The sequence below is a fragment of the Pristis pectinata genome, chromosome 14, assembly GCF_009764475.1.
Source record: "Pristis pectinata isolate sPriPec2 chromosome 14, sPriPec2.1.pri, whole genome shotgun sequence".
NCBI lineage: Eukaryota > Metazoa > Chordata > Chondrichthyes > Rhinopristiformes > Pristidae > Pristis > Pristis pectinata.
This window is the reverse complement of record NC_067418.1, coordinates 23,733,060-23,753,826: the sequence shown is the minus strand read 5'-3', so window position 1 is coordinate 23,753,826 and position 20,767 is coordinate 23,733,060. Positions and strand designations below refer to the sequence as shown.

Genomic DNA, 20,767 nt, shown 5'->3' with positions numbered 1-20,767 from the left:
TCTGGGGCACCAGTGTTGTGAGAATAATCGTGTCAGAGGTATTGCTGCCTATCCTCACCGATTGCGGTCTGTTTGTTAGAAAGTCAAGGATCCAGTTACAGAGGGAGGTGTTGAGTCCTAGCTTGGATGGCATCTTGGTTGGCACAGACCAGTTGGGTTGAAGGACCTGTTTCCACGCTGTATGACTCTGACTCTATATAGACTTTTGGATATTAAAAGAATCAAGGGTTACTGCAGAGAGGTGGCACTGAGGTAAAGTATCAGCTATGACCCTTTTTAGTGGTGGAGGGGGCATGAAGGGTCAAATGACCTGCTAGTTCTATTATGTTCTTATAAAATAAAATGCTGCTGGTGTCAGAAATCTGATCTATTTAGGCATCATTTGGGAAAAGAGAAATTGAGCCAAGGTTTGTGGTCAATTCAAGTTCTGATGGGAGACCACTGTCAACTCTGTTACTCTCGATTGATGCTCCCTGTTCTTGGAAATATATCTATCATTTTTCACTTTTATCTCCATTTTATGAATGACTTCAATTATAACTTTGGTGATGTGATTTTCTAGTTCCCCCTGGTCCTGATCTCCCTCAATGCTGACTGCCACTTTCTGATATATAGTGAGAGTGGACATTCAGGACAACAAACTTGAAGTAATTGTTGGAATATACTTTAGGATCACACTACATATTTGCATTCTGCAGACAGAGATATTAAATTACTCCTCTGAGGCACTTTAAAGTCAGAACACAGGACACTCTGTCAATCTAGTTCAGTGGAATTTTTCCATGAACTAGTTTACATCATAAAAGAATATTACGTGACCTCAAAGAGGTGTGTTGTTTATAAATAAAATGATTTAATCAGAGATGGGAAAGTTCTTCTCTCGCTGACGGAAATTACTGGACTATAAATCTCTGTGGGGCTGCTGTTTATTCTACATGTTTACTTGGTTACGAGTGAGTAGTTTCATTTTTAAATATATTTTTTCTACTATAGAAATATAATAAACTTACAAATTAAAGAAGTTGCAAAGTAAAAGTAGTTTAGACTCAGAGAATTCAATCTCAGTAGTTTGGGAAAATTTCAGAACAGATTGCTTCCTTCCCCTGGATACCTTCAAGACTGGTTTGCACGTGATTCCTTCGTGTATTATTTTGGCATATAATTTCACTCATTTGAGTCATATATTAAGACAGCAAACAATGTGCTGTCATCAAATATTAAAAAATAGTTTGCATTGGACTGTTCTTTAAACTGGATGCGGGGAATATTCTTGTCCGGAATACGTGTGGCTCTGGGGTATTAAAAATTGAGCATTATTTATACAAGACCAATGATCTGTGGACCCCTGCTGTTGTTTCTAAGGCAGCTTGTCATGAAAGAGGATTTCAATTACTATATGGGATTTAAGAGAGGCAGTGGCAACCACTGGGAGGTGAGAAGCAGTTGGGAGCGGGAGGAGATCAGGAGAAGCAAAGTGGTGGGGGGTGGTAGAGGGTGGTTGGGAGAAGAGGTAGAGATCGGGGAATGGGGTGAGCAAGAAAGTTGAGAAACAATTGGGAAAGGGAAGAGATGACATCAGCAGATCAATGCATAACATATATCCTTTCTCACTGCTCTGATAAACCGCGTATGAACAGATTCACAGAAAGAGTGGACGGCAGAATGCTATACCCACGAGTTACGCATTGACTTGCCAGCATTGCCCACAAAAATTTCATGACTTTTATGTTGCTCTTGTGAAGAAATTTTATTTGGAGTAGAGGAATTAACTTGTTTAATTACATTTCAGAGCATGATGTTAGATTATTTTGGCTACCACGGCTACTCAAGGGACCTAACTCTTTGCAGCCCTTTCACTTCACCAGTTCTTTATGAACATGTGGGATTCCCCTGCTACAAGGAGCATGGAAGTAAGAACTCATGTTTAATGCTTAGACAATCGTCAGGCTGGCCTTTTACAGAAGTTATTTAATTATATAAAATATCTAAAAGTAGATTCTGGAGACTCTTCTAATAAATCTGTAAGACAGACAAACTCCCCCAAAATTTGACTTTATCTACTTATTTTTCTTTTACCATAAGGCTAAGGAATAGATGTGTAACAGAACGAGACAACATTATGTCACAGTTATGTAGATTTTGCTATGAAGAGCAGGAAGAATTGCAAGTAGAACAGTGATTATTGTATTCTTGTGTAAATGATGGTTACGAGTACACTTAAGTAAGATCATAATATATTTGCATTTAAGTCATCCACATTGAAATAAGAAGCTGTGCTTTGTTTCAGTTTCTTATGCATCCTGGACCTCGACTATTCCTGAACAATGGTGTAAGTGGCAGGTTTGGGAATGGCTACAATTCTGTTGTGATCAGTATAAACTGGATGCAAACTGCATTCCCTTCTCCAAGTTCAATCTTAGTGGCAAGCAGCTTTGCAGCATGACTCTGCAGCAGTTCATCAGCATAGCTGGGGACATCGGAGAGGTGCTTCACTCTGTTCTGGAACAAATAAAAGGAAAAGGTTAGAGTTTTCACCTCTTTTAATATCGTTAATTGTTAAACAAAAAGCAAAACTTGACAATCATGGCAAAGGAAATAGTATGATGTTTGTACATTCTGAAAGTAAACTTTTGGTGCAATACCATGATATGCAGGCTAGAATATCACAGGTTCAGTGTTGGTTTATGCTTTATTAGTTGGTTATAGCCAGAGTGATGATGGGAAAATTGCAACAGGCCTTCATGATCCCTGGCATGTCAGAAAATGGATTAACTCAAGTTTCTGATTCTGATCACTATAAGGCAGCTGAGCACAGCAATTTTGTGGAGGCCAGACTGAAAATCTACAACACATCCAAGGACCTCTCAGGGGAACATGGAAGTGCTGCTGAACTACTTGAGAGGTCCTCGCTGTCATTCTGATTACTCTCTGACATTGAACTCCTCATGGAGTCCGGCAGCAGAACACCAGTCATCAAGCAGTTATGCTGCAAAATCCTTCTGATAAATCTGTGATATACTGGACCCAGTGCAGATCCTTTCACTTGCATAGAGAGTAGCAGTTTCAACAGAATCAGAATCAGGTTTATTATCACTGATATATGTCATGAAATTTGTAGTTTTGTGGCAGCTGTACAGTGCAAGACATAAAGACATAAAAATTACTATAAGTTACAAAAATAAATAAATAGTGCAAAAGAGGAATAACGAAGTAGTGTTCATGGGTTCATGGACCATTCAGAAATCTGATGGTGGAGGGGGAAGAAGCTGTTCCTAAATTGTTGAGTGTGGGTCTTCAGGCTCCTGTATCTCCTTCCCTATGGTAGTAACGAGAAGAGGGCATGTCTTGGATGGTGAGGGTCCTTAGTGATGGATGCTGCCTTCTTGAGGCATTGCCTCTTGAAGACATCCTCGATGGTGGGGAGAGTTGTGCCCATGATGGAGCTGCCTGAGTCCATATCCCTCTGCAGCCTCTTGCAATCCTGTGCATTGGAGCCTCCATGCCAGGTTGTGATGTAACCAGTCAGAATGCTCTCCACTGTACATCAATTGAAATTTCTAAGAGTCTTTGGTGACATACCAAATCTCCTCAAACTCCTAACGAAGTAGAGCTGCTGGTGTGCCTTCTTCATGATAGCATCAATGTATCATGCCCAGGATGGATCCTCCAGGAATTTGAAGCTGCTCACCCTTTCCACCACTGACCCCGCAATAAGGATTCGTGTGTGTTCTCCCGACTTCCCTTTCTTGAAGTCCACAATCAATTCCTTGCTTTTGCTGACGCTGAGTGAGAGGTTGTTGTTGCGACACCAATCAACCAGCCGATCTATCTCACTCCTGTATGCCTCCTTGTCGCCATCTGAGATTCCTCCAAGAACAGTGGTATAGCTCGTGGTATCAGGGGAAGTGTGTTAACAGGGACTGAAGACACAAGCAACTGCATTTGCTAGAATCGGGAGCAAAAAATAAATTGGTGAAAGAACTTAACAGGTCAAGCAGCATCTGTGAAGGCAAAGGGATGGTTGATGTTTCAGGGATTGAACATTAGTTAATACACAGAAATCAAATAGTTGATTAAAAAAGGATCTTTTTCAGAATAGAAGGACGTAACTAGTGGAGTGCCTCAAGGATCAGTCCTTGGCCCTCAATTATTTACTAGCTACATTAATGACTCAGAGGACAGGGTACCTCAGAGTGTAGGGTACCTAAGTTTGCTAGTGATATGAATATAGATGGGAGGGTATGCTGCGATGCGGATATTTAAACTCTCCAACAAGATATAGATAGGTTGAATGAGTGGGTGAAAGCTTGGTAAATGGAGTTTAATGAAGTAAAGTATGATGTCACACACTTCAGTAGGAGGACTCAAAAGGCAGACTGTTGTCTGAATGAAGAGGGACTGCAAGGGATTTAGGTAGTTTTATACATGAAACACAAGAAGTCAACATGCCGGTGAAACGGGTCATGACATATTGCCCTTCATTGCAAAGGAGTTAGAGAATAAAAATAGAGATATATTGTTACAATAATACAGGGTGTTGGTGATGCTGGATCTGGAGTGTTGTATACAATTTATTTATAAGTACTTTCTTTATTTAAGGAAGGATCTACTAGCATTGGAGCCTGTCCAGAAGAGATTCATTAGGCTAATTGGGATGAGAGGTTGTCCAGTCACAATGGCTAAAAATTTAGATCTGTGTTCTTTGGAGTTTAGAAGAAGAAACATACTAGATCCTTACTGGAAGTCTTGAGTGAGGTGACATAGTTGCAATTTAAGGGGACAGTTGTGTAAAACTGATCTGCATCGTAATTTTTTTTCACAATGGGTGATGAATCTTTGGAATTCCCTACACCAGAGAGCTGTGGAGATGAGATCACTGGAGATATTTAAGGAGGAGAAATATAACGTTTTGAAACATTGGGGAATTGTGGGCTATATGGAATGGACACAGAGGAGGAGCTGAGACCTGGTACAGATCAGCCTTGATCATGTTGAATGGCAGGGCAGGCTTGAGGGGCCCAGTGACCTACTCCTTCTCCTTTTTCCTTATGTACATTCTTGTGCGCATCTACTTGACCGAACTTTTCACAACATTTCAATTTTTTTTTCTTCCTTAGTTTGACATTTGTATTTTTACCTAATGCCTCAGTATTTTTGGATGCTTTCCCAGATTAGGATGCTACAGAAATCCAGGTTGATCGTTTTGAATATTAGCCTATTCTGACATTACAAAACAACATTGCCCATCAAATGAGATGATACGTAGACTAAAAAAAGAGAACGTGTACCTACATAACCCTCTTATGGCTCATAGCTAATACGTTGTCATGTAGCGCAATCACTGTGTTTGATAGAAAAACAAAATTGCACAATCAATGCCCTCAAGCCCTCACAAATAACAAATGAGATAAGTTAGAGACTAATCAAAATGCAAAAAACTGTAGGTGCTGAAAATGTGAAATAAAAACAGAAGCTGCCGGAAATACTCAGCCGATCAGGCAGCATCTATAGAGGGAGAAACAGATGTAAAGTTTCAGATCAATAACCTTTCCTCAGAATTAGGAAAAGTTGGAAAACAAACGTTTTAAATTGTAAAGAATGGGGGAGGGGTGGAGAGAAAATAAAGTGAATGTCTGAAATAGGCTGGAGACCAAGGGAGGTTGTGAAGCAGAGGGTGAGGGTGTAGGCTGGGAATGGGCAGTGAAGGCCTGTTAGTTGCAACCAGTCTCTCTGGGGAGATGTGAATAGAAGGAGATAAATGTGGGGGGGGGGGGGGGGGGGCGGAAACGGCACATTTCTCAACATTGAATCTCATCTGCCATTTCCTTGCCCATTCTCCTAAATTATCTAGATCTCTCTGCAACCTTCCTGTCTCCTCAATACTCTCTACTCCTCCACCTATCTTGCTGTCATCTACAAACTTAGCCACAAAACCATTTACTCCATCAACCAAATCGTTAATGTACAGGGTAAAAAGAAGCGGCCCCAACACCGACCCCTGCGGAACACCACTAGTAACCGGTAGCCAACCAGAACGAGATCCTTTTATTCCCACCCTTTGCTTTCTGCCAACCAGCCAATGCTTCACCCATTCTGTTGTCCTACCTGTAGTTCCATGACCTCTCATTAATCAGTCTCTTGTGCGGCATCTTGTCGAAGGCCTTTTGAAAGTCTAAATACATAACATCTACCACCTCTCCCTTATCCACCCTACCTGACATTTCTTCAAAAAACTCCAATAGATTGGTCAGGCAGGATCTTCCCTTCACCTAACCATGTTGGCTTGGACCTATCTTGCCTTGCACCTCTAGGTATTCCATAACCTCATCCTTGAGGATCGATTCTAATAACTTTCCCACCACCAATGTCAGACTAATGGGTCTGTAATTTCCTTTATGCTGCCTCCCTCCTTTCTTATACAGTGGAACTACATTTGCGACCCTCCAGTCCTCCGGAACCATGCCGGAGTCTATCGATTCCTGGAAAATTATCACCAATGCCTCCGCTATCTCTAAAGCCACCTCCTTCAGAACCCAGGGATGTACCTCATCCGGTCCGGGAGACTTACCAGTCGTTAGTCCATTTAGCTTTCCTAGCACCTTCTTTCTAGTAATCTTAATTGAACTCGGTTCCCTTCCTTGAGACACCTGACTATCCGGTATATTGCTGATGTCCTCCACAGTGAAGACCAATGCAAAATACTCATTTAATTCCTCTGCCATCTCTTTATCATCCATTATAATCTCTCCCGCACCGTTATCAATTGGTCCTATATCAACCCATGTCTCTCTTTTACTCCTTATATATTTAAAAAAACTCTTAGTATCCTTTGGAATGTTATCTGCCAACTTCCTTTCATAATTCAGCTTTTCTTTCCTAATGACCTTCTTAGTTTCTTTCTGCAGGTTTTTAAAAGTTTCCCAGTCTTCTGTTTTCCCACTAATTTTTGCTTCCTTGTATGCCCTCTCTTTTGCTTTTATTTTAGCCTTCACCTCTCTCGTTATCCACATTTATGCCTTTTTTCCATTCAAAACCTTTTTTCTTGGAATATATCTATCCTGCATTTTCCTTATTTCTTGTAGAAATTCCATCCATTTCTGCTCTGCCGTCCTTCCAGCAAGCTTACTCTTCCAGTCAATTTGGGCCAGCTCCTCTCTCATACCACTGTAATTTCCTTAGTTCCACTGAAAAATCGATACACCAGTTATCAGCTTCTCCTTCTCAAATTTGAAACTGAACTCAGTCATATTGTGGTCACTAGTTCCTAATGGTTCCTTTATCTTTAGTTCCCTAATCACCTCCGGTTCGTTACACAGCACCCAATCCAAAACAGCTCATCAACAAGTTGCTCCAAAAAGCCGTCCCGTAGACATTCCACAAACTCACTCTCCTGAGATCTACTGCCTTGCTGGACTTCCCAGTCCACCATGTTAAAATCCCCCATAATTATGTTAACGTTGTCACTCTGACACACTTTTTCTATTTCTAACTGCAACTTATAGTCCACTTCCTGACTGCTATTAGGGGGCCTATATATAACTGCTACTATTGTCCTTTTACCCTTGCTATTTCTTAGCTCCACCCATAAAGATTCCACCTCTTCTGACCCAATGTCCTTCCTTTCTATTGATTTTATATCATTACTAACCATCATGGCCACACCACCCCCTCTGCCTACCCGCCTATCTTTCCTATACACTGTGTACCCCTGGACATTTAGTTCCCAATCACATCTGTCATAAAGCCATGACTCGGTGATTGCCACAATGTTGTATTTATTAATCAGTAGTTGTGCCATTAGGTCATCTACTTTATTCCTAATGCTACGTGCATTTAAATATAGTACATTTAGTCCAGTATCTGCTATTGATTTTGTTGTACTTCTATTGTTCAGCAAATTATCCTGACTTTTCACCTGCCTGTCCTTCTTGCCATCCTCACTGCACACTGTCTTGGACTTGTTTCTATAAACCTCCTCCCTTACCCTAACATCTTGTATCCTAACATCCTGGTTTCCATCCCCCTGTCAGATTAGTTTAAACCCTCTGCAACAGCTATATTAAACATTCCCGCCAGGATGTTGGACCCTTTGGAGCGAAGGAGGATGAGAGGGGACTTGATAGAGCTGTACAAGAAAAGAGGCATAGATCAAGTGGACAGTCAAAGACTTTTTTCCCACAACAAAAAAGGCTAACACGAGTGGGCATAATTTTAAGGTGATTGGAGGAAGGTATGGGGGGATGTCAGAGGTATGTTTTTTACACAGAGAGTGGTGGGTGCGTGGAACACACTGTTGGCAGAGGTTATGGAGGCAGATACATTAGGGACATTTAAGATATTCTTAGATAGACACATGAATGATAGAAAAATGGAGGTCTATGTGGGAGGGAAGGGTTATATAGATCTTAGAGCAGGCTGTGGGGCTGAAGGGCCTGTACTGTGCTGTTATGTTCTATGTCTGAGCTAACCCCTTGTGTAAGTGAGGCATATTCACCTCAATCAATAAATGCAAGTGTGTGGACATTGGTAGGTAGCTACAACATGCTCCTTGTGTGACCTCCAAAATTCATCGCCTCTTCCATCCAGAAGAAAAAGGTCAGAAGGCACAGAGAAACACCACCTCCTAGATATGGTGTTTTTACCTCCTTGAGATGGTGATTTTTATCCTAGAGATGATGAAGCAACACTGTTCATGTATCAGTGGTACTTCATCAACTCAAGGATAAAATTCTTAAAACTCCCCTTCTGATCTAAGTGGGAATAACTTCTTCACACCAGCTGTCATAGTTCAAGATTATAATTTACCACAGACTTCTCAAGGGCAGTTAATGATGGACAATAAACACTGGCCTCACCAATAATGATACCCACATCTCAAGTAGGAAAAATAAAGAGAGGTGGAGACAAGTACTCTAACAACATTTAAGAATAATTTAGATGAACACAAAACACCATGAGGCAGAGAAGACTGAGTGCTGGCAAGTGGGATTGGTATAGATGGGCACTTGCTGGTCAGCACAGACATAGAGGGCCAAAGGGCCTATTACTATGCTGTGTGACTCTATGACTATAACTCGATGAGAAAATATCTAAATAAATGTAATTTTTGACCCTTACATTGTAAGCTTTTAAAACTAATTGAGGACAAAATATTTTGGAATGGCGGGAATTGCATAGAGAATAAAATAATGTGTAAAAATTATTCAGATAAACTCAAAAAATATTTCACTGACATATGTTTCCCATTCTAAGGCACTTCGAGATGGGAGAAAAATTCACAACATCATACAGGAAGTAGAAGATTCTGCAATTCTCCAACTGCAGTAGATGGTGAGTTATATTCTGGGATTATCCTGAAGGATCGCAACAGATCCACTGGGGGAGATTTTGCAGTCAATGGAAAGCTGTCTGCACTTGGTGCTGACTTTGAGATCAACCAAATACTATAAATAACCACTAAAACTAATATATTAAAACTATTAAAGTTCCTCAAATGCTTTGATACATCTAAGACACCTCTAAAAATCTATATTAACACATACCACAATCCCTCAGAGCCATTCACTCTATTCAAAGCAAAGAGAAGGCAAGGGAGTTGAAGAGAATGTGGGGACAATAAAATGGGATTGATGTAGTATCAGCGTAAGTGGGTGGTTGATGGTCAGCACACATTGAAGGGCTGAAGGGCCTGTTTCTGTACTGTATGCCTCTGTGACTTTGTGACTCTCAGCCAGCACCACAAGTGTTTGCAGCATTCAGTCTCTCGTGGTCTCCTCTCTGTCACTGATAATCTCTCTGTTTTCTTCACCATCCCCCTTCCCTTCAACTGAAATCATGCTCGTTTTGTAAGCTTTCCAAGTTCTGATGAAAAGCCATTAACCTGAAACCTTAACTCTGTTCCTCTATTCACAGAAGCTACAAGACCTGCTGAGTATTTCTGGCATTTTCTGTTTTTATTTTTGTTTTGCTTTTTGACTACATATATGATGGTGTAAATGTTGCCAGATAAATGTCCTGACTGATGGAAAATGTTGGTAGGTGAGTGATTGTGATGTGGTGCATTGAGCACAGGCTGAGGCAGTTTGTGGGAATTAAAAATGACGTTATGCAATATGATCAAACTTCTTACACCCAAGTTCTTGAGCCTTGACTTCTGGTTTTGGCCTCCACCCTCCTTTGAGTGTGTGGCTGGAGGACCTCTGGGCTTCTGGTGGATATACAACACCTCTCCTACTTTCTACCTCCTTCATCAAGTTTTATACTGCAGTCCCAAAACCTTGGATTCCAGTGAATTTCCTTGTTGTGTTATTCTTCACTGTTTCCAGATCAAATTCACTTGTAGAACAAGGCAAGCACTGAAAGATGTTTGGAATCAATTGAAGGGAACTGGGATCAGCCATGATATCTAATGAGCAGGCTGTAGGGGCTGGATGGCCAATAGATAAGATAAGATTTCTTTATCAGTCACATGTAAATTGAAACACACAGTGAAATGCATCTTTTGTGTAGAGTGTTCTGGGGGCAGCCCGAAAGTGTTGCCACGCTTCCGGCGCCAACATAGCATGCCCACAATTTCCTAACCCGTAAGTCTTTGGAATGTGGGAGGAAACTGGAGCACCCGGAGGAAACCCATGCAGACACAGGGAGAACGAACAAACTCCTCACAGACAGTGGCCGGAATTGAATCTGGGTTGCTGGCGCTGTAATAGCATTACGGTAACCGCTACACTACCATGATTTATTTCTTATGTCCTGACAAGAAATGTTAGCTGTTTCAACCCCAACACTTTGAAAATCTGTCCTTACAACCCTTACCTTACTTATTCACCCTGAATTTTAAATGCCTTTGTAAAACCTATACTTTTGATCACTTTGATCACATCATCACAATTCCAAATTTAGTATTTGTTCTTTTTCTTTGGGCAACACTCTGATTCATGTTAAAGGTACTCTAGCAATATAATCTTTTGTTGTAATAGATGGATTGCAGGAAACAAAATTTGAAGGCAATGTTTTGTGAACAAGGATCCTTTTTGAGAATTAATGAGTTATGACTCACTGATCACAGGGTTATGAAAGGCCTAAATAGAGTGAGTAGGAAAACCCAAAATGTTCATAACCAGGGAGAACAGGTTTAAGATAACTAGTGGAACAATTGGAGGAGACCAAGGGAAAATATATTTATGCAGAGACTCGTGGGAGTCCTGAATTCATTGGAAGGGTACTATATATGAACACACGAACAAATGAATTAGGGTCACAAGTAGACCACTCGGCCCCCCGAGCCTGTTCTGTCATTTAATAAGGTCATGCTGATCTAATTGTAATCTCAACTCCACATTCCCATCTACCTTTCAAACCTGATAGATGCAAAATCTCAACATACTTTGATGACCACATGATATCCTGTAATTTATAATGCTGTAGACTGAGAGCTAGGATGAGGAACAATTCTTTGTCAGGTAGCTTGAGCACAATGAAATGAATGCCTCTTGTTGTGCCATTTACTTCTAAAATGCTCTGATTCCATGAACATAAAAAATAATCTAATTATTCTTATTTTAATGCCCATAACTGAAATCTGATAGTTATGGTTAGACAGTGGGTATATGCACTAGTTCCCACTGGCATACATTGAACTATGCAGAATTGGTCAGATGTTGGCAATATTACAACAATTTCGATAAATTTGTGCAAGGAAAACTCGTTGTACAGGTTAGACTACCACTCTCTCAAGAATAGTTGAAAAATCAAGGGCTTGTTCCACAGAGCCATTTATTTCAATTGCAGGGGTGTTGTAATAAACTGTTTGATGAACTGATGACGTGATTGTATCTTCATAATTACTTAGAACCTGAGTAACTATATTTAGCTGCCAAACAGGATCATTGTTCACATAAAAGTGCACAGTCACTATTAACATAAAGATGATTAATCACCTTGCTCTGATGAAATTAGTTGAACAAAAAGAGAGCAGGATGATTCTTCCCACGATCTTGAATTGGAAGTATGTCACAGTTCCATCATCTTCACCACTGTCTGCTAACAGCATTGTGGGAGTACCTTCACAAGAAAGATTATGGTGGTTCAAAACTGTGTCTCATCACCACCTTCTCAAATGGCAATTAAGGTTGGGCAATAAATGCTGTCCTGCTGGCAATAGGCACATCCTGGAAACAAATGTGAGGAAAGGACACAGTGGCTTATAAATTCCTTTGCATATAGTAGACTAAAATGTTGTTGCACAGAGGAGCTGGGCCAGTTTACCCTGGAGCCATGGGCTGGCAGTTCTGTATGCACGTATCACGAATCCTGGGTTTTCAATGCAGTTGCTTTGAATTTACAACCAGGATCACCAGCTATGGAAAGAATCTGAACAGGAGGGTTCTCAATGGCAATTACAGCAACTAGTAGTGGATCTTAAAGTATAGCCAAGGTAGGAGAGGCTGAATGGATATAAAAATGGCACCACACACCTCTGACAGACCAGATATAATAGCATTAGAGATGGGCAGAGAATTGGAAAGTTCAGGGGCATGCCACATCCTGTGACGAAAGATGGTCTCACCCAAAATGTGTGGATGTAACAGATTTATTGGAAAAGATTCTACGGTCACCTTCAGTGAAAGACTCCCCAGCCATGGAGAGGCTAGGACTGCTCCTTTCTCTTATGATTGAGGAGGCCTTCCTCCTGTTTGGCCTATATAGATTCTTAAGGCACCAATGTTAAATGTGCTTTGCATGATGATTGATGTCATTTCTGCTTATCCATCAGTCTCCTTATATAGACGTGCCAAGCACAGAGGACTTTAATACATTTTCACCGTGCGTATGTACATGAAAGGGCCAATTGCATTTTGTGATCAATTTTGCCCTTGGATATCTACCTTGTAATATATGAAAGAAAATATATTCAGTTTTCTGGAATACAAAGTGTTGTGACTTTGCAACAATGGATGGCAAACTTTGATAGGTTGCAAATATCACCAGCTCAAGCCTGGAGGAGATAGATGCATACAAATTCATCATGTGCTAATGATGACAAAACAGCTCTTGCCTTGCCCCGAGGTTGGTGCTTTGGTTGAGAAATTACATGTGAATGTGAATTGGGAGCAAGAATAGACCACTTGCCCTCCTGAGCCTGCTCTGTCATTCAATGAGATCATTCAATGATCTGGTTGTAACCACAGCTCCTCATTTCTGCATGCCCTTTCACCTTCTTTACTTTTATCTTAACTGACAAACTTTAGTAAGGATATTCTTACTAAGTCACAGCTTCCTCTCTCAATGGACCAGATCAGGTATATAAAATCACAAGGGGCATAGATAAGGTGAATGGTCACAGTTTTTTTCCGGGGGGAGGGGGGAGTCTAAAACTAGAGAGCATAGGTTTAAGTTGATAAGGAAAAGATTTAAAAGGGTCCTGACGGCAACTTTTTCACACAGAAGGTGATGGGTATAGGGAATGAGCTGCCAGAGGAAGCTATAGATGTAGGGTACAATTACAATGCTTAAAATATGTTTAGACAGGTATATAGGATAGGTTTAGAGGGATACGGGCCAAATGCAAGCAAATGGGACTAGTTCAGGTAGACAGCTTGGTCGGCATGGATGAGTTGGGCCAAAGGGCCTGTTTCCATGCTGTGTAAGTCTGTGACTCTATAACCGGGTTCTTGCTGGGTGTTCGCCTCTGCTGGGATTACCTTGTGCAGTTGTGCAGCTCCTAACGTCCTGACAGCTGTGCTGCTGTGGTCTGTCTATGAAGTGGAGTGGACCTCAGTGACAACTAGATTGAATTCAGCAGAAAGGACCTGCTCACGGACTTCCTTAATTATCTTCTGATGGCTCATGTTGTTGAAGGCCTTTACCACTGTTCCTAAATGTCTCTAATGATCAGATACATATGAAAGTACCTGAAAATAATTAAATAATTTTTAAAAACCACATTTAACATGCAAATTAAATAAAAACATTAATGTTAATTAAAATAAAGTTAGGAAAAAGCACTTACCTGAAATGAATTTGACTCTGCTGGCTCCATCAGGCAAGACAGAATGAAGTATACCTGGCCTCTTAGATCAGTATAATTAAGAACTGCTTCTTTACCTTATAGTTGGGCCAGGGGTGAAGCAAGAGGTCATATGTGCCTGCATGTGATCTTCATTGTGTTCTGTACTTCTGTATGTAGAGCAATCTGGTCCATTGCTCCCCACCATGATTCACATTAGCAAGTTGCTCTGTGAAAACTCCAGGCCTGCTGCTGAGAGTTTTCCTCGCCCTCCTCCTGCCTCCTCTAGCAGCTTGCCTTACTCTGCATACTACTGCTCAGCCCCCCTGTCATGCCAAATTCCACACAGATGTTCACTAATGCAGCACACTTTGGAACTGGTTATTGAAGATGACTTGAAATCAAGCCAGCACATGGGACACCACTCCCTGCAGAAAATGGCATACCATTGTTCAATCAAAGCAACAATCAGTAGAAATCTGTGAGAAACCAATCAGCAAGTAAGTGATGAACACTTGTGGGGTTCTTTCTCCTGCCAAGCATGTATCCAGCTGAACGCATGGTGTTAGCAGGAGCACCGAGCACCAGTTTGGTGGCACTTCCATCAAAGTGACATTGCAGACTGATTGTCAACATGATGGCTGGCTCAACGTGCACACTGGTAGCAAATTAGAATCAATTTGGCACTTTCTGAGCTCAAACAGCAGATGCAGCACAGCTGGATGTTGCACCCATTCTACTGCATTTCAACAATTTTAAATCTGTGACCATTTCATCTTACTTAAAATATATTTAAGCCAGTGCTTCAAACAGATGGTGCATGCAATACAGTTGCTGTAAAATACCAAGGCTTTAAGTGTATAGCCATGCAAAGAATGTAGAGGCATATTTACTTTGTAAGAAAGAACAGAGGACAAAGCAGTTATTTGTATTAAATTACGGATGGTACAACTCCAGAGGAGCAACATTCACTGCAGTTTCTGCCAGACAGGATGAGTCATGATATTTAAAAGACCTGGAGGAGTAGGGAGGAAAGCAGTGCTGTTGGCAGTGAAGTAACAATGGCACTAGAGAAATGGCCACATGTCACTGGAGGGGAAAATGTATAGAGAGGTGCTAGTGTGGAAGTGTACCACTGCACATTCATTGCTGTGCAGCCCCATATTTATCTTTGATGAATTTGCATGCTGGCATAAGGAAATGGTTAATTCTTCATTAAATTTTGCCTGCTTAGTGAGTTTCTCTTCAAAGTCTGGATAAGTCAATTTTCTTTATCTGGCAGAATTGATTAATTGATAAAGATATGGCCTCAAGCTTTCTTTATCAGACCCTCATTGATATCTCAGCTGTTCTCCTATGGATTAATTCCTAAAATACGCATTCACTGACAGCAGATGTTAGCTCATCAATAGAAGAGCCTTGAACTTCCATAACTGGGCTCAGGTGAATGAATTGATTGACAACTTACTCAAAATAAAGTTTTGCTAATGTGTGTGGGAGGCCTCTTGTTAATATCAACATGTATTGAATGAATAACATGATGAGATTTTACTTGAAACACGTGAACCTTCATGCAATTATAGTGAAAGAGAGGAATGTTAAAATTAAACCTTAGGAATTGAAAAGGCTTCTCTAGTGACATCCTCCAGCCAGAGAACTGCAACATGTGAATTTTTAGCAGTTTATATTATCCTGAGCATAATCTTATATGCATGTGTAATTATTATTTACAATGTTATCCTTGTACATTTAATTTATATAAAGTCTAATTCATGTCTGGTTCATATTATCTTCCATAATAACTTAAAACACACCCTTTGCTAACATTGTCAGAAAGTTCCATGTCAGACATGAATTATGCATTTGTTTTAAAAATCTTTTTCATAATATTTAATGTTTAAATTATTTCATTTTAATAGTTTTGAAATGCCCCTGAATGTTGGACATATCTAAGAAATGTTGAAAATCCCCCACAGCTGGTCTGAAAAGCTGGGAATAAGGCTTTGCTGGCTGTTAAAGGGGCACTTTGGTGACCGGGTTTGCCTGAGTGCACCATTGGAGGCTGTGCTGCTGTGCAGACCATGCCACTGGAGCCCAGGACACTTTGTGTGTCTTGTGTCTGGATGCGGGGCCGCCATGGACAATGGTTATAGGTGGTGCCCCTAGGTAGGCGTGATTTGTCTAATTAGTCTTCAGAGCAAAGCATAAATAAGCATTTAAGTGTGATGCATATTATCCAAATTTGGATTTGTGGGGAGAATTTTTATAATAACCAGAATATATGATATATGGGTAAGCAAGATTCTTATTCCTGCTTTCTCCTGAAGGTCTGCAAAGAGAGTACCTTTGGGAATTCATTCGGGATCTTCTCCTCTCTCCCGAGGAAAGCAGTGGCATTTTGGAGTGGGAAGACAGAAGAGAAGGAATATTCAAAGTTGTGAAGACTGATTCTCTGGCCAGGCTCTGGGGTCAAAGGAAAAAGAATGAGCATATGACCTATGAAAAACTTAGCAGAGCATTGAGGTAACATTGTGCGACTTCAACAAAAATATATAAGGCTGAACTTCAAAACAGAAATGTTTGTTTGATGTAATTCTTGTTTCAGGATTAGGCAATTTTAATTAGGTACACTTCAATTATGATAGGGAAAGATTTTTGAAGGTATTGTTCAGTTTACATTGTGAGAGACATATTCTTCGAAAAATTACAATTGAGTTGCATCTAAAATTGAGGTATATTAAAAGGAGGGCATTAAGCTTCCCTTAAACTATTCATTGATGCAGTAAAGTGTGAATAGAGTCAATAAAACATCTGTTTCCTTCTTGAGCCTGAAACAACTTACCTCATGAGTAAATGTACACAGTAAACACTAATAAATTTGTTTGGCATAGTGGGAATAACTAGCCTTCCAGAATAATTCTAGTTTGGCATGAAAAGTTCTATGAATCATTTTAGTAGGAACTTGGTACAGATGATGATGACGGAATTCTGAGAAATGCTCGCCTGTGGAAGACAGATGGTGTAGTGTCTGAACAGGGGAAATGAAAGGAAAACTGATATATTACAGAACAGACAAATGTCTAGAGTTTTTTGGAGCTACTCCAGGCCCCATTTGTCTGGGTAAGTGCAGCTCTACCAACACTCAACACCATCCAGGACTGGGCAACCTGCTGGACTCCCCTCATAACATTCACTCCCTTCACTACTGTGGTTGCAGTGTGTGATATCTACAATATGTGCTCCGGTTACTTGTCCAGACCATCTAATTCCCCAAACCTGTGATCCCTTCCACCAATGGATCAGGGCACTAGGTGCATGGGTTCACCAGCAGGTTTCCTTCCAAGACACACACTAGCCTGCCATGGAAACATTGCTGGGACAAGTACCTAGAACTCCCTATCCATCTAAGCTTTGGCTCACCACCATTTTCTCAAGCATAGTTAGTGATGGGCAGTAAAGACACACTCCAAAATATAAAGAAAAACAACAATGCCAGAAATGTCATGCAAACCCTATTTACATGTGTTAATTGAGTTCTTGCTGCAATTCTTTTTTAATTATGGAGCCACCCATAAACCTATCCTAAATGCTGGTATGTTATTAGTGCCAATAATACTTGATTGTCATACTTCATTTTATTTTGTTTTCAGGCATTATTACAAAACTGGGATTCTGGAACGGGTGGATAGAAGGTTAATGTATAAGTTTGGAAGGAATGCGTACGGTTGGAGATGAAAACCTTTATTCACTCATCAAATATAACCCTGATTGATTCAACATAAGAAACTATGCTAGAATACACTCTTCAGACAATGGACTATCCTTGGTCAGTAATCAATTTAACTTGGCAATATAATCACATTCCTATTAAAAATCAAACCCTTGCAATGAATGTTTTTTTTAATGAAACATACAATAAGTCTATAAGAAGTAGTTCAATTGCATTGTTTTATGTTGCAATTAACTTTGTAACTGCTCTGTGGAGTCAATGCACAGGTGTTCAAAATCTATGATCTACATCTACCTGTAGCTATCATTCATTTATGCGCAGAGATATCCAGCTGTTTATCTCTATGACATTGACCTCCATAGACTGTACAGTGCAATTTATTTGACAGTCTTCCCATCCTTCCTCACCTGTCAGTTTAGTTCTTTTCTTCCTTGGATGCTTGTTTAATTTCTCCTGTGTAGATGTTCAATCCATTTAGCTGTGAGTTCCATATTCTCACCACACAATGGTTTCTTTTGAATGTCCTCTCTCAATGGCCTCTAATTTTGCTCTTTCTTATAAATAGAGATACCTTCTCTCTGCTTACTTCAACAATTCAATGATCTCTATTCAGCCAAACCCAAATCTTCTCTGATTTGAAGATATACATCAATGCAGCATGACAACATTATACATATTGTGCAACTATATAGAGCAACATTTCCTTGGCTTTACTGAGAGAGTTTGGCTGGTACTTTATAGGAAAATGCAAACTATTTTTGAACAGTGGCTGAAAATTACTGTTGGTGATATTGCTATTTTAACAAGTTATTTTATGTGGGCCAGTGCCTCAGCTAAAAATAAACCATAGTTTTCATGCCTTTATTTTTTTTTGTATCTGTTTATTTTTGCAATGTTCAAATTATATATGGAAACACTGAATTTTTGATGCATGCAGTGCCCTGAAACTTGGTGACAATGTGTGTGGAGCATTTATGGATATTGAATGTACAACCTGCGAGGAATAAAGAGTTTCCAATATGAATGTAGTAAAGCCTTATATATCACTTAAAATGATCATAAAATTAATTTTTCTCATACAATTCAAATTATTTTTTTGCCTACAATTATTTTTGCTATGATAGATTTTCTTCATTTGACATAATAACTGCCAGAATAACCACTGATGGATTTTAGGTACGTTGAAGCTGAAAATATGTGGAGTGAGTACAACCCAGCCAAGCGTGGTTGAGTTAGGGAAGTTAGTGGGTTCGGTGCATCTGGAAGCATAACAATAATAGATACTTCAGCCATTATTTCGTATTCCATCATTTAATGAGATAGATGATATGTACCTTAGCTCCATCCACTAGCTTGGTCTCCAAGTCCTTTTATATACTTGATGAGTGGAAGTTTATTGATTGATTTAATATTATTGATTGAGATGGCATCTACTTGTCTCAGCTTTTGTTTGTAGAAGTGTTTCCTGACTTCTCTCCTAAATGGTCTGGGTCCGATTTTAAGTTTTTGCCTTTCTGTCTTCTGCCCCACCAGTAGGAAAAATTGCTAACTATCCACTTTGCTAATTACTTTCAAAACCCTAAAAATCATCCTGAACCATGTATATTTGAGCGAAGCAAAGCATAATTGATACACACTCCTCTCAGAATCTTGCCTTGTCTAACATACAGGAAGGTCAGAGCAACTTAGTTCTGGGAGGTAAGTGAGGGGAGAGGTCCAGGTAACCCTGTTTGAGGGCGGAGGGACTTTAGCGAGTGCAACCAGAACTGTCTCACTCAGAGTGAAGTAACCGGCCCTGCAGAACTGGTTTGACTCCCCACAGGAGCCGCAGTGGCAGTCGACCTTCAAAAATCAGCTTAAATTGTGTCCCTGGACATTGCATTTAAATAGACAGCACCTTACACATTTTTTTAAAGCTCTTTTGCTTCAGGCAAGGAAGTCACAGCAGAATCTTGATTGGGACTCTTTTTTACTGACTGAAGATATATTAAACATCTTTGCTGATCCAACACAAGTGGCCATTAATAACCAGAGGCAAGGGAACAGCTCAAGTGGAGGGTCTCCCCTCTGACACTGCCATGTTACTGACCGCATATGGAGATTCCATCCCCTTAGAAGGACTCTGAACTCCTGAAGTTGTTGTAACTTGGCATATCCAGGTTCTGGCACAATTTCCATCTTGACTAATTCACTCCTGCTAAACTAGAAAGGCCCATTTCCTTTTAGCTCCATTGAAGGGAAATACGCTGTCTACGTACAATTTCCTTCTCAGCAGCAAATCTCTGGAGTAACAAGAGTAATGGGAAATAAAAACTGAGCGCTCAGGGTCACAATACAGGGGTTGAAAATAGCTTCAGAGCACAACATTGCTGAGATTTAAAGCACAACTTAACTGGTTAGCCTAGGTTGACTAGACAGGAGATGAGATGAGAAATTATGAAACAAAAGCCTGGCTTGGATGCAGGGAAAAATTGGAGGACATCTGAGTTCCAATCTTTGGTCATTCTAGTACAGTATGTGGTGGTTAAGAGACAATTTTGTGGAAGGATTGGTCATGGAATATGAAACAATATCTGGGTGCTGCCATAACTCTATCTCACATTGCTACTGTTGGGTGATCCAGGCCCCATATATTTTAAGTTCTGAATGTGATCTGTGTGACCATGAGTAATGTGTACCACAATACTCATGCTTCCTCACTACTGGCATATTGGTAATAAAACATCAAAGGATTGGAGATAGAGCAACAAGGGGTTAATCCTCTTGATAATGTTCTGGACTAACCAATACAGCAGTGATAATGTATCCTGCAGGAAAATTTGAAAAAGGAGCAAAGTAATATGTCAAAAAGGGAAAATAAGTTGGAAATGGCTATTAAATAGTCATTGCTTTCATTATTTTAAAAAAAGAATGTGAAAACACATTCAATAATTTAAAAATAAACACTGCAGGAAATCTGAAACAAAAAACAGATATTGCTGAAAACACTCAATAAGTCAGGGTGCATCTGTAGAGAGAGAAACCAAGTT

The 20,767-nt window shown here is 40.1% G+C and overlaps 1 protein-coding gene across 1 annotated transcript; it reads left to right on the top strand.

Moving 5' to 3' along the window:
* The first annotated feature begins 842 nt into the window (after nucleotides 1-842).
* ehf (ets homologous factor) lies at nucleotides 843-18,762 on the top strand. Its single transcript, XM_052029410.1, has 6 exons — nucleotides 843-953; nucleotides 1,790-1,910; nucleotides 2,288-2,521; nucleotides 9,253-9,330; nucleotides 16,336-16,531; nucleotides 17,659-18,762. Exons 1-6 carry the CDS (start codon nucleotides 936-938, stop codon nucleotides 17,741-17,743), a joined length of 732 nt encoding a protein of 243 aa, XP_051885370.1. The 5' UTR covers nucleotides 843-935; the 3' UTR covers nucleotides 17,744-18,762.
* The last annotated feature ends 2,005 nt before the right edge of the window (nucleotides 18,763-20,767 follow it).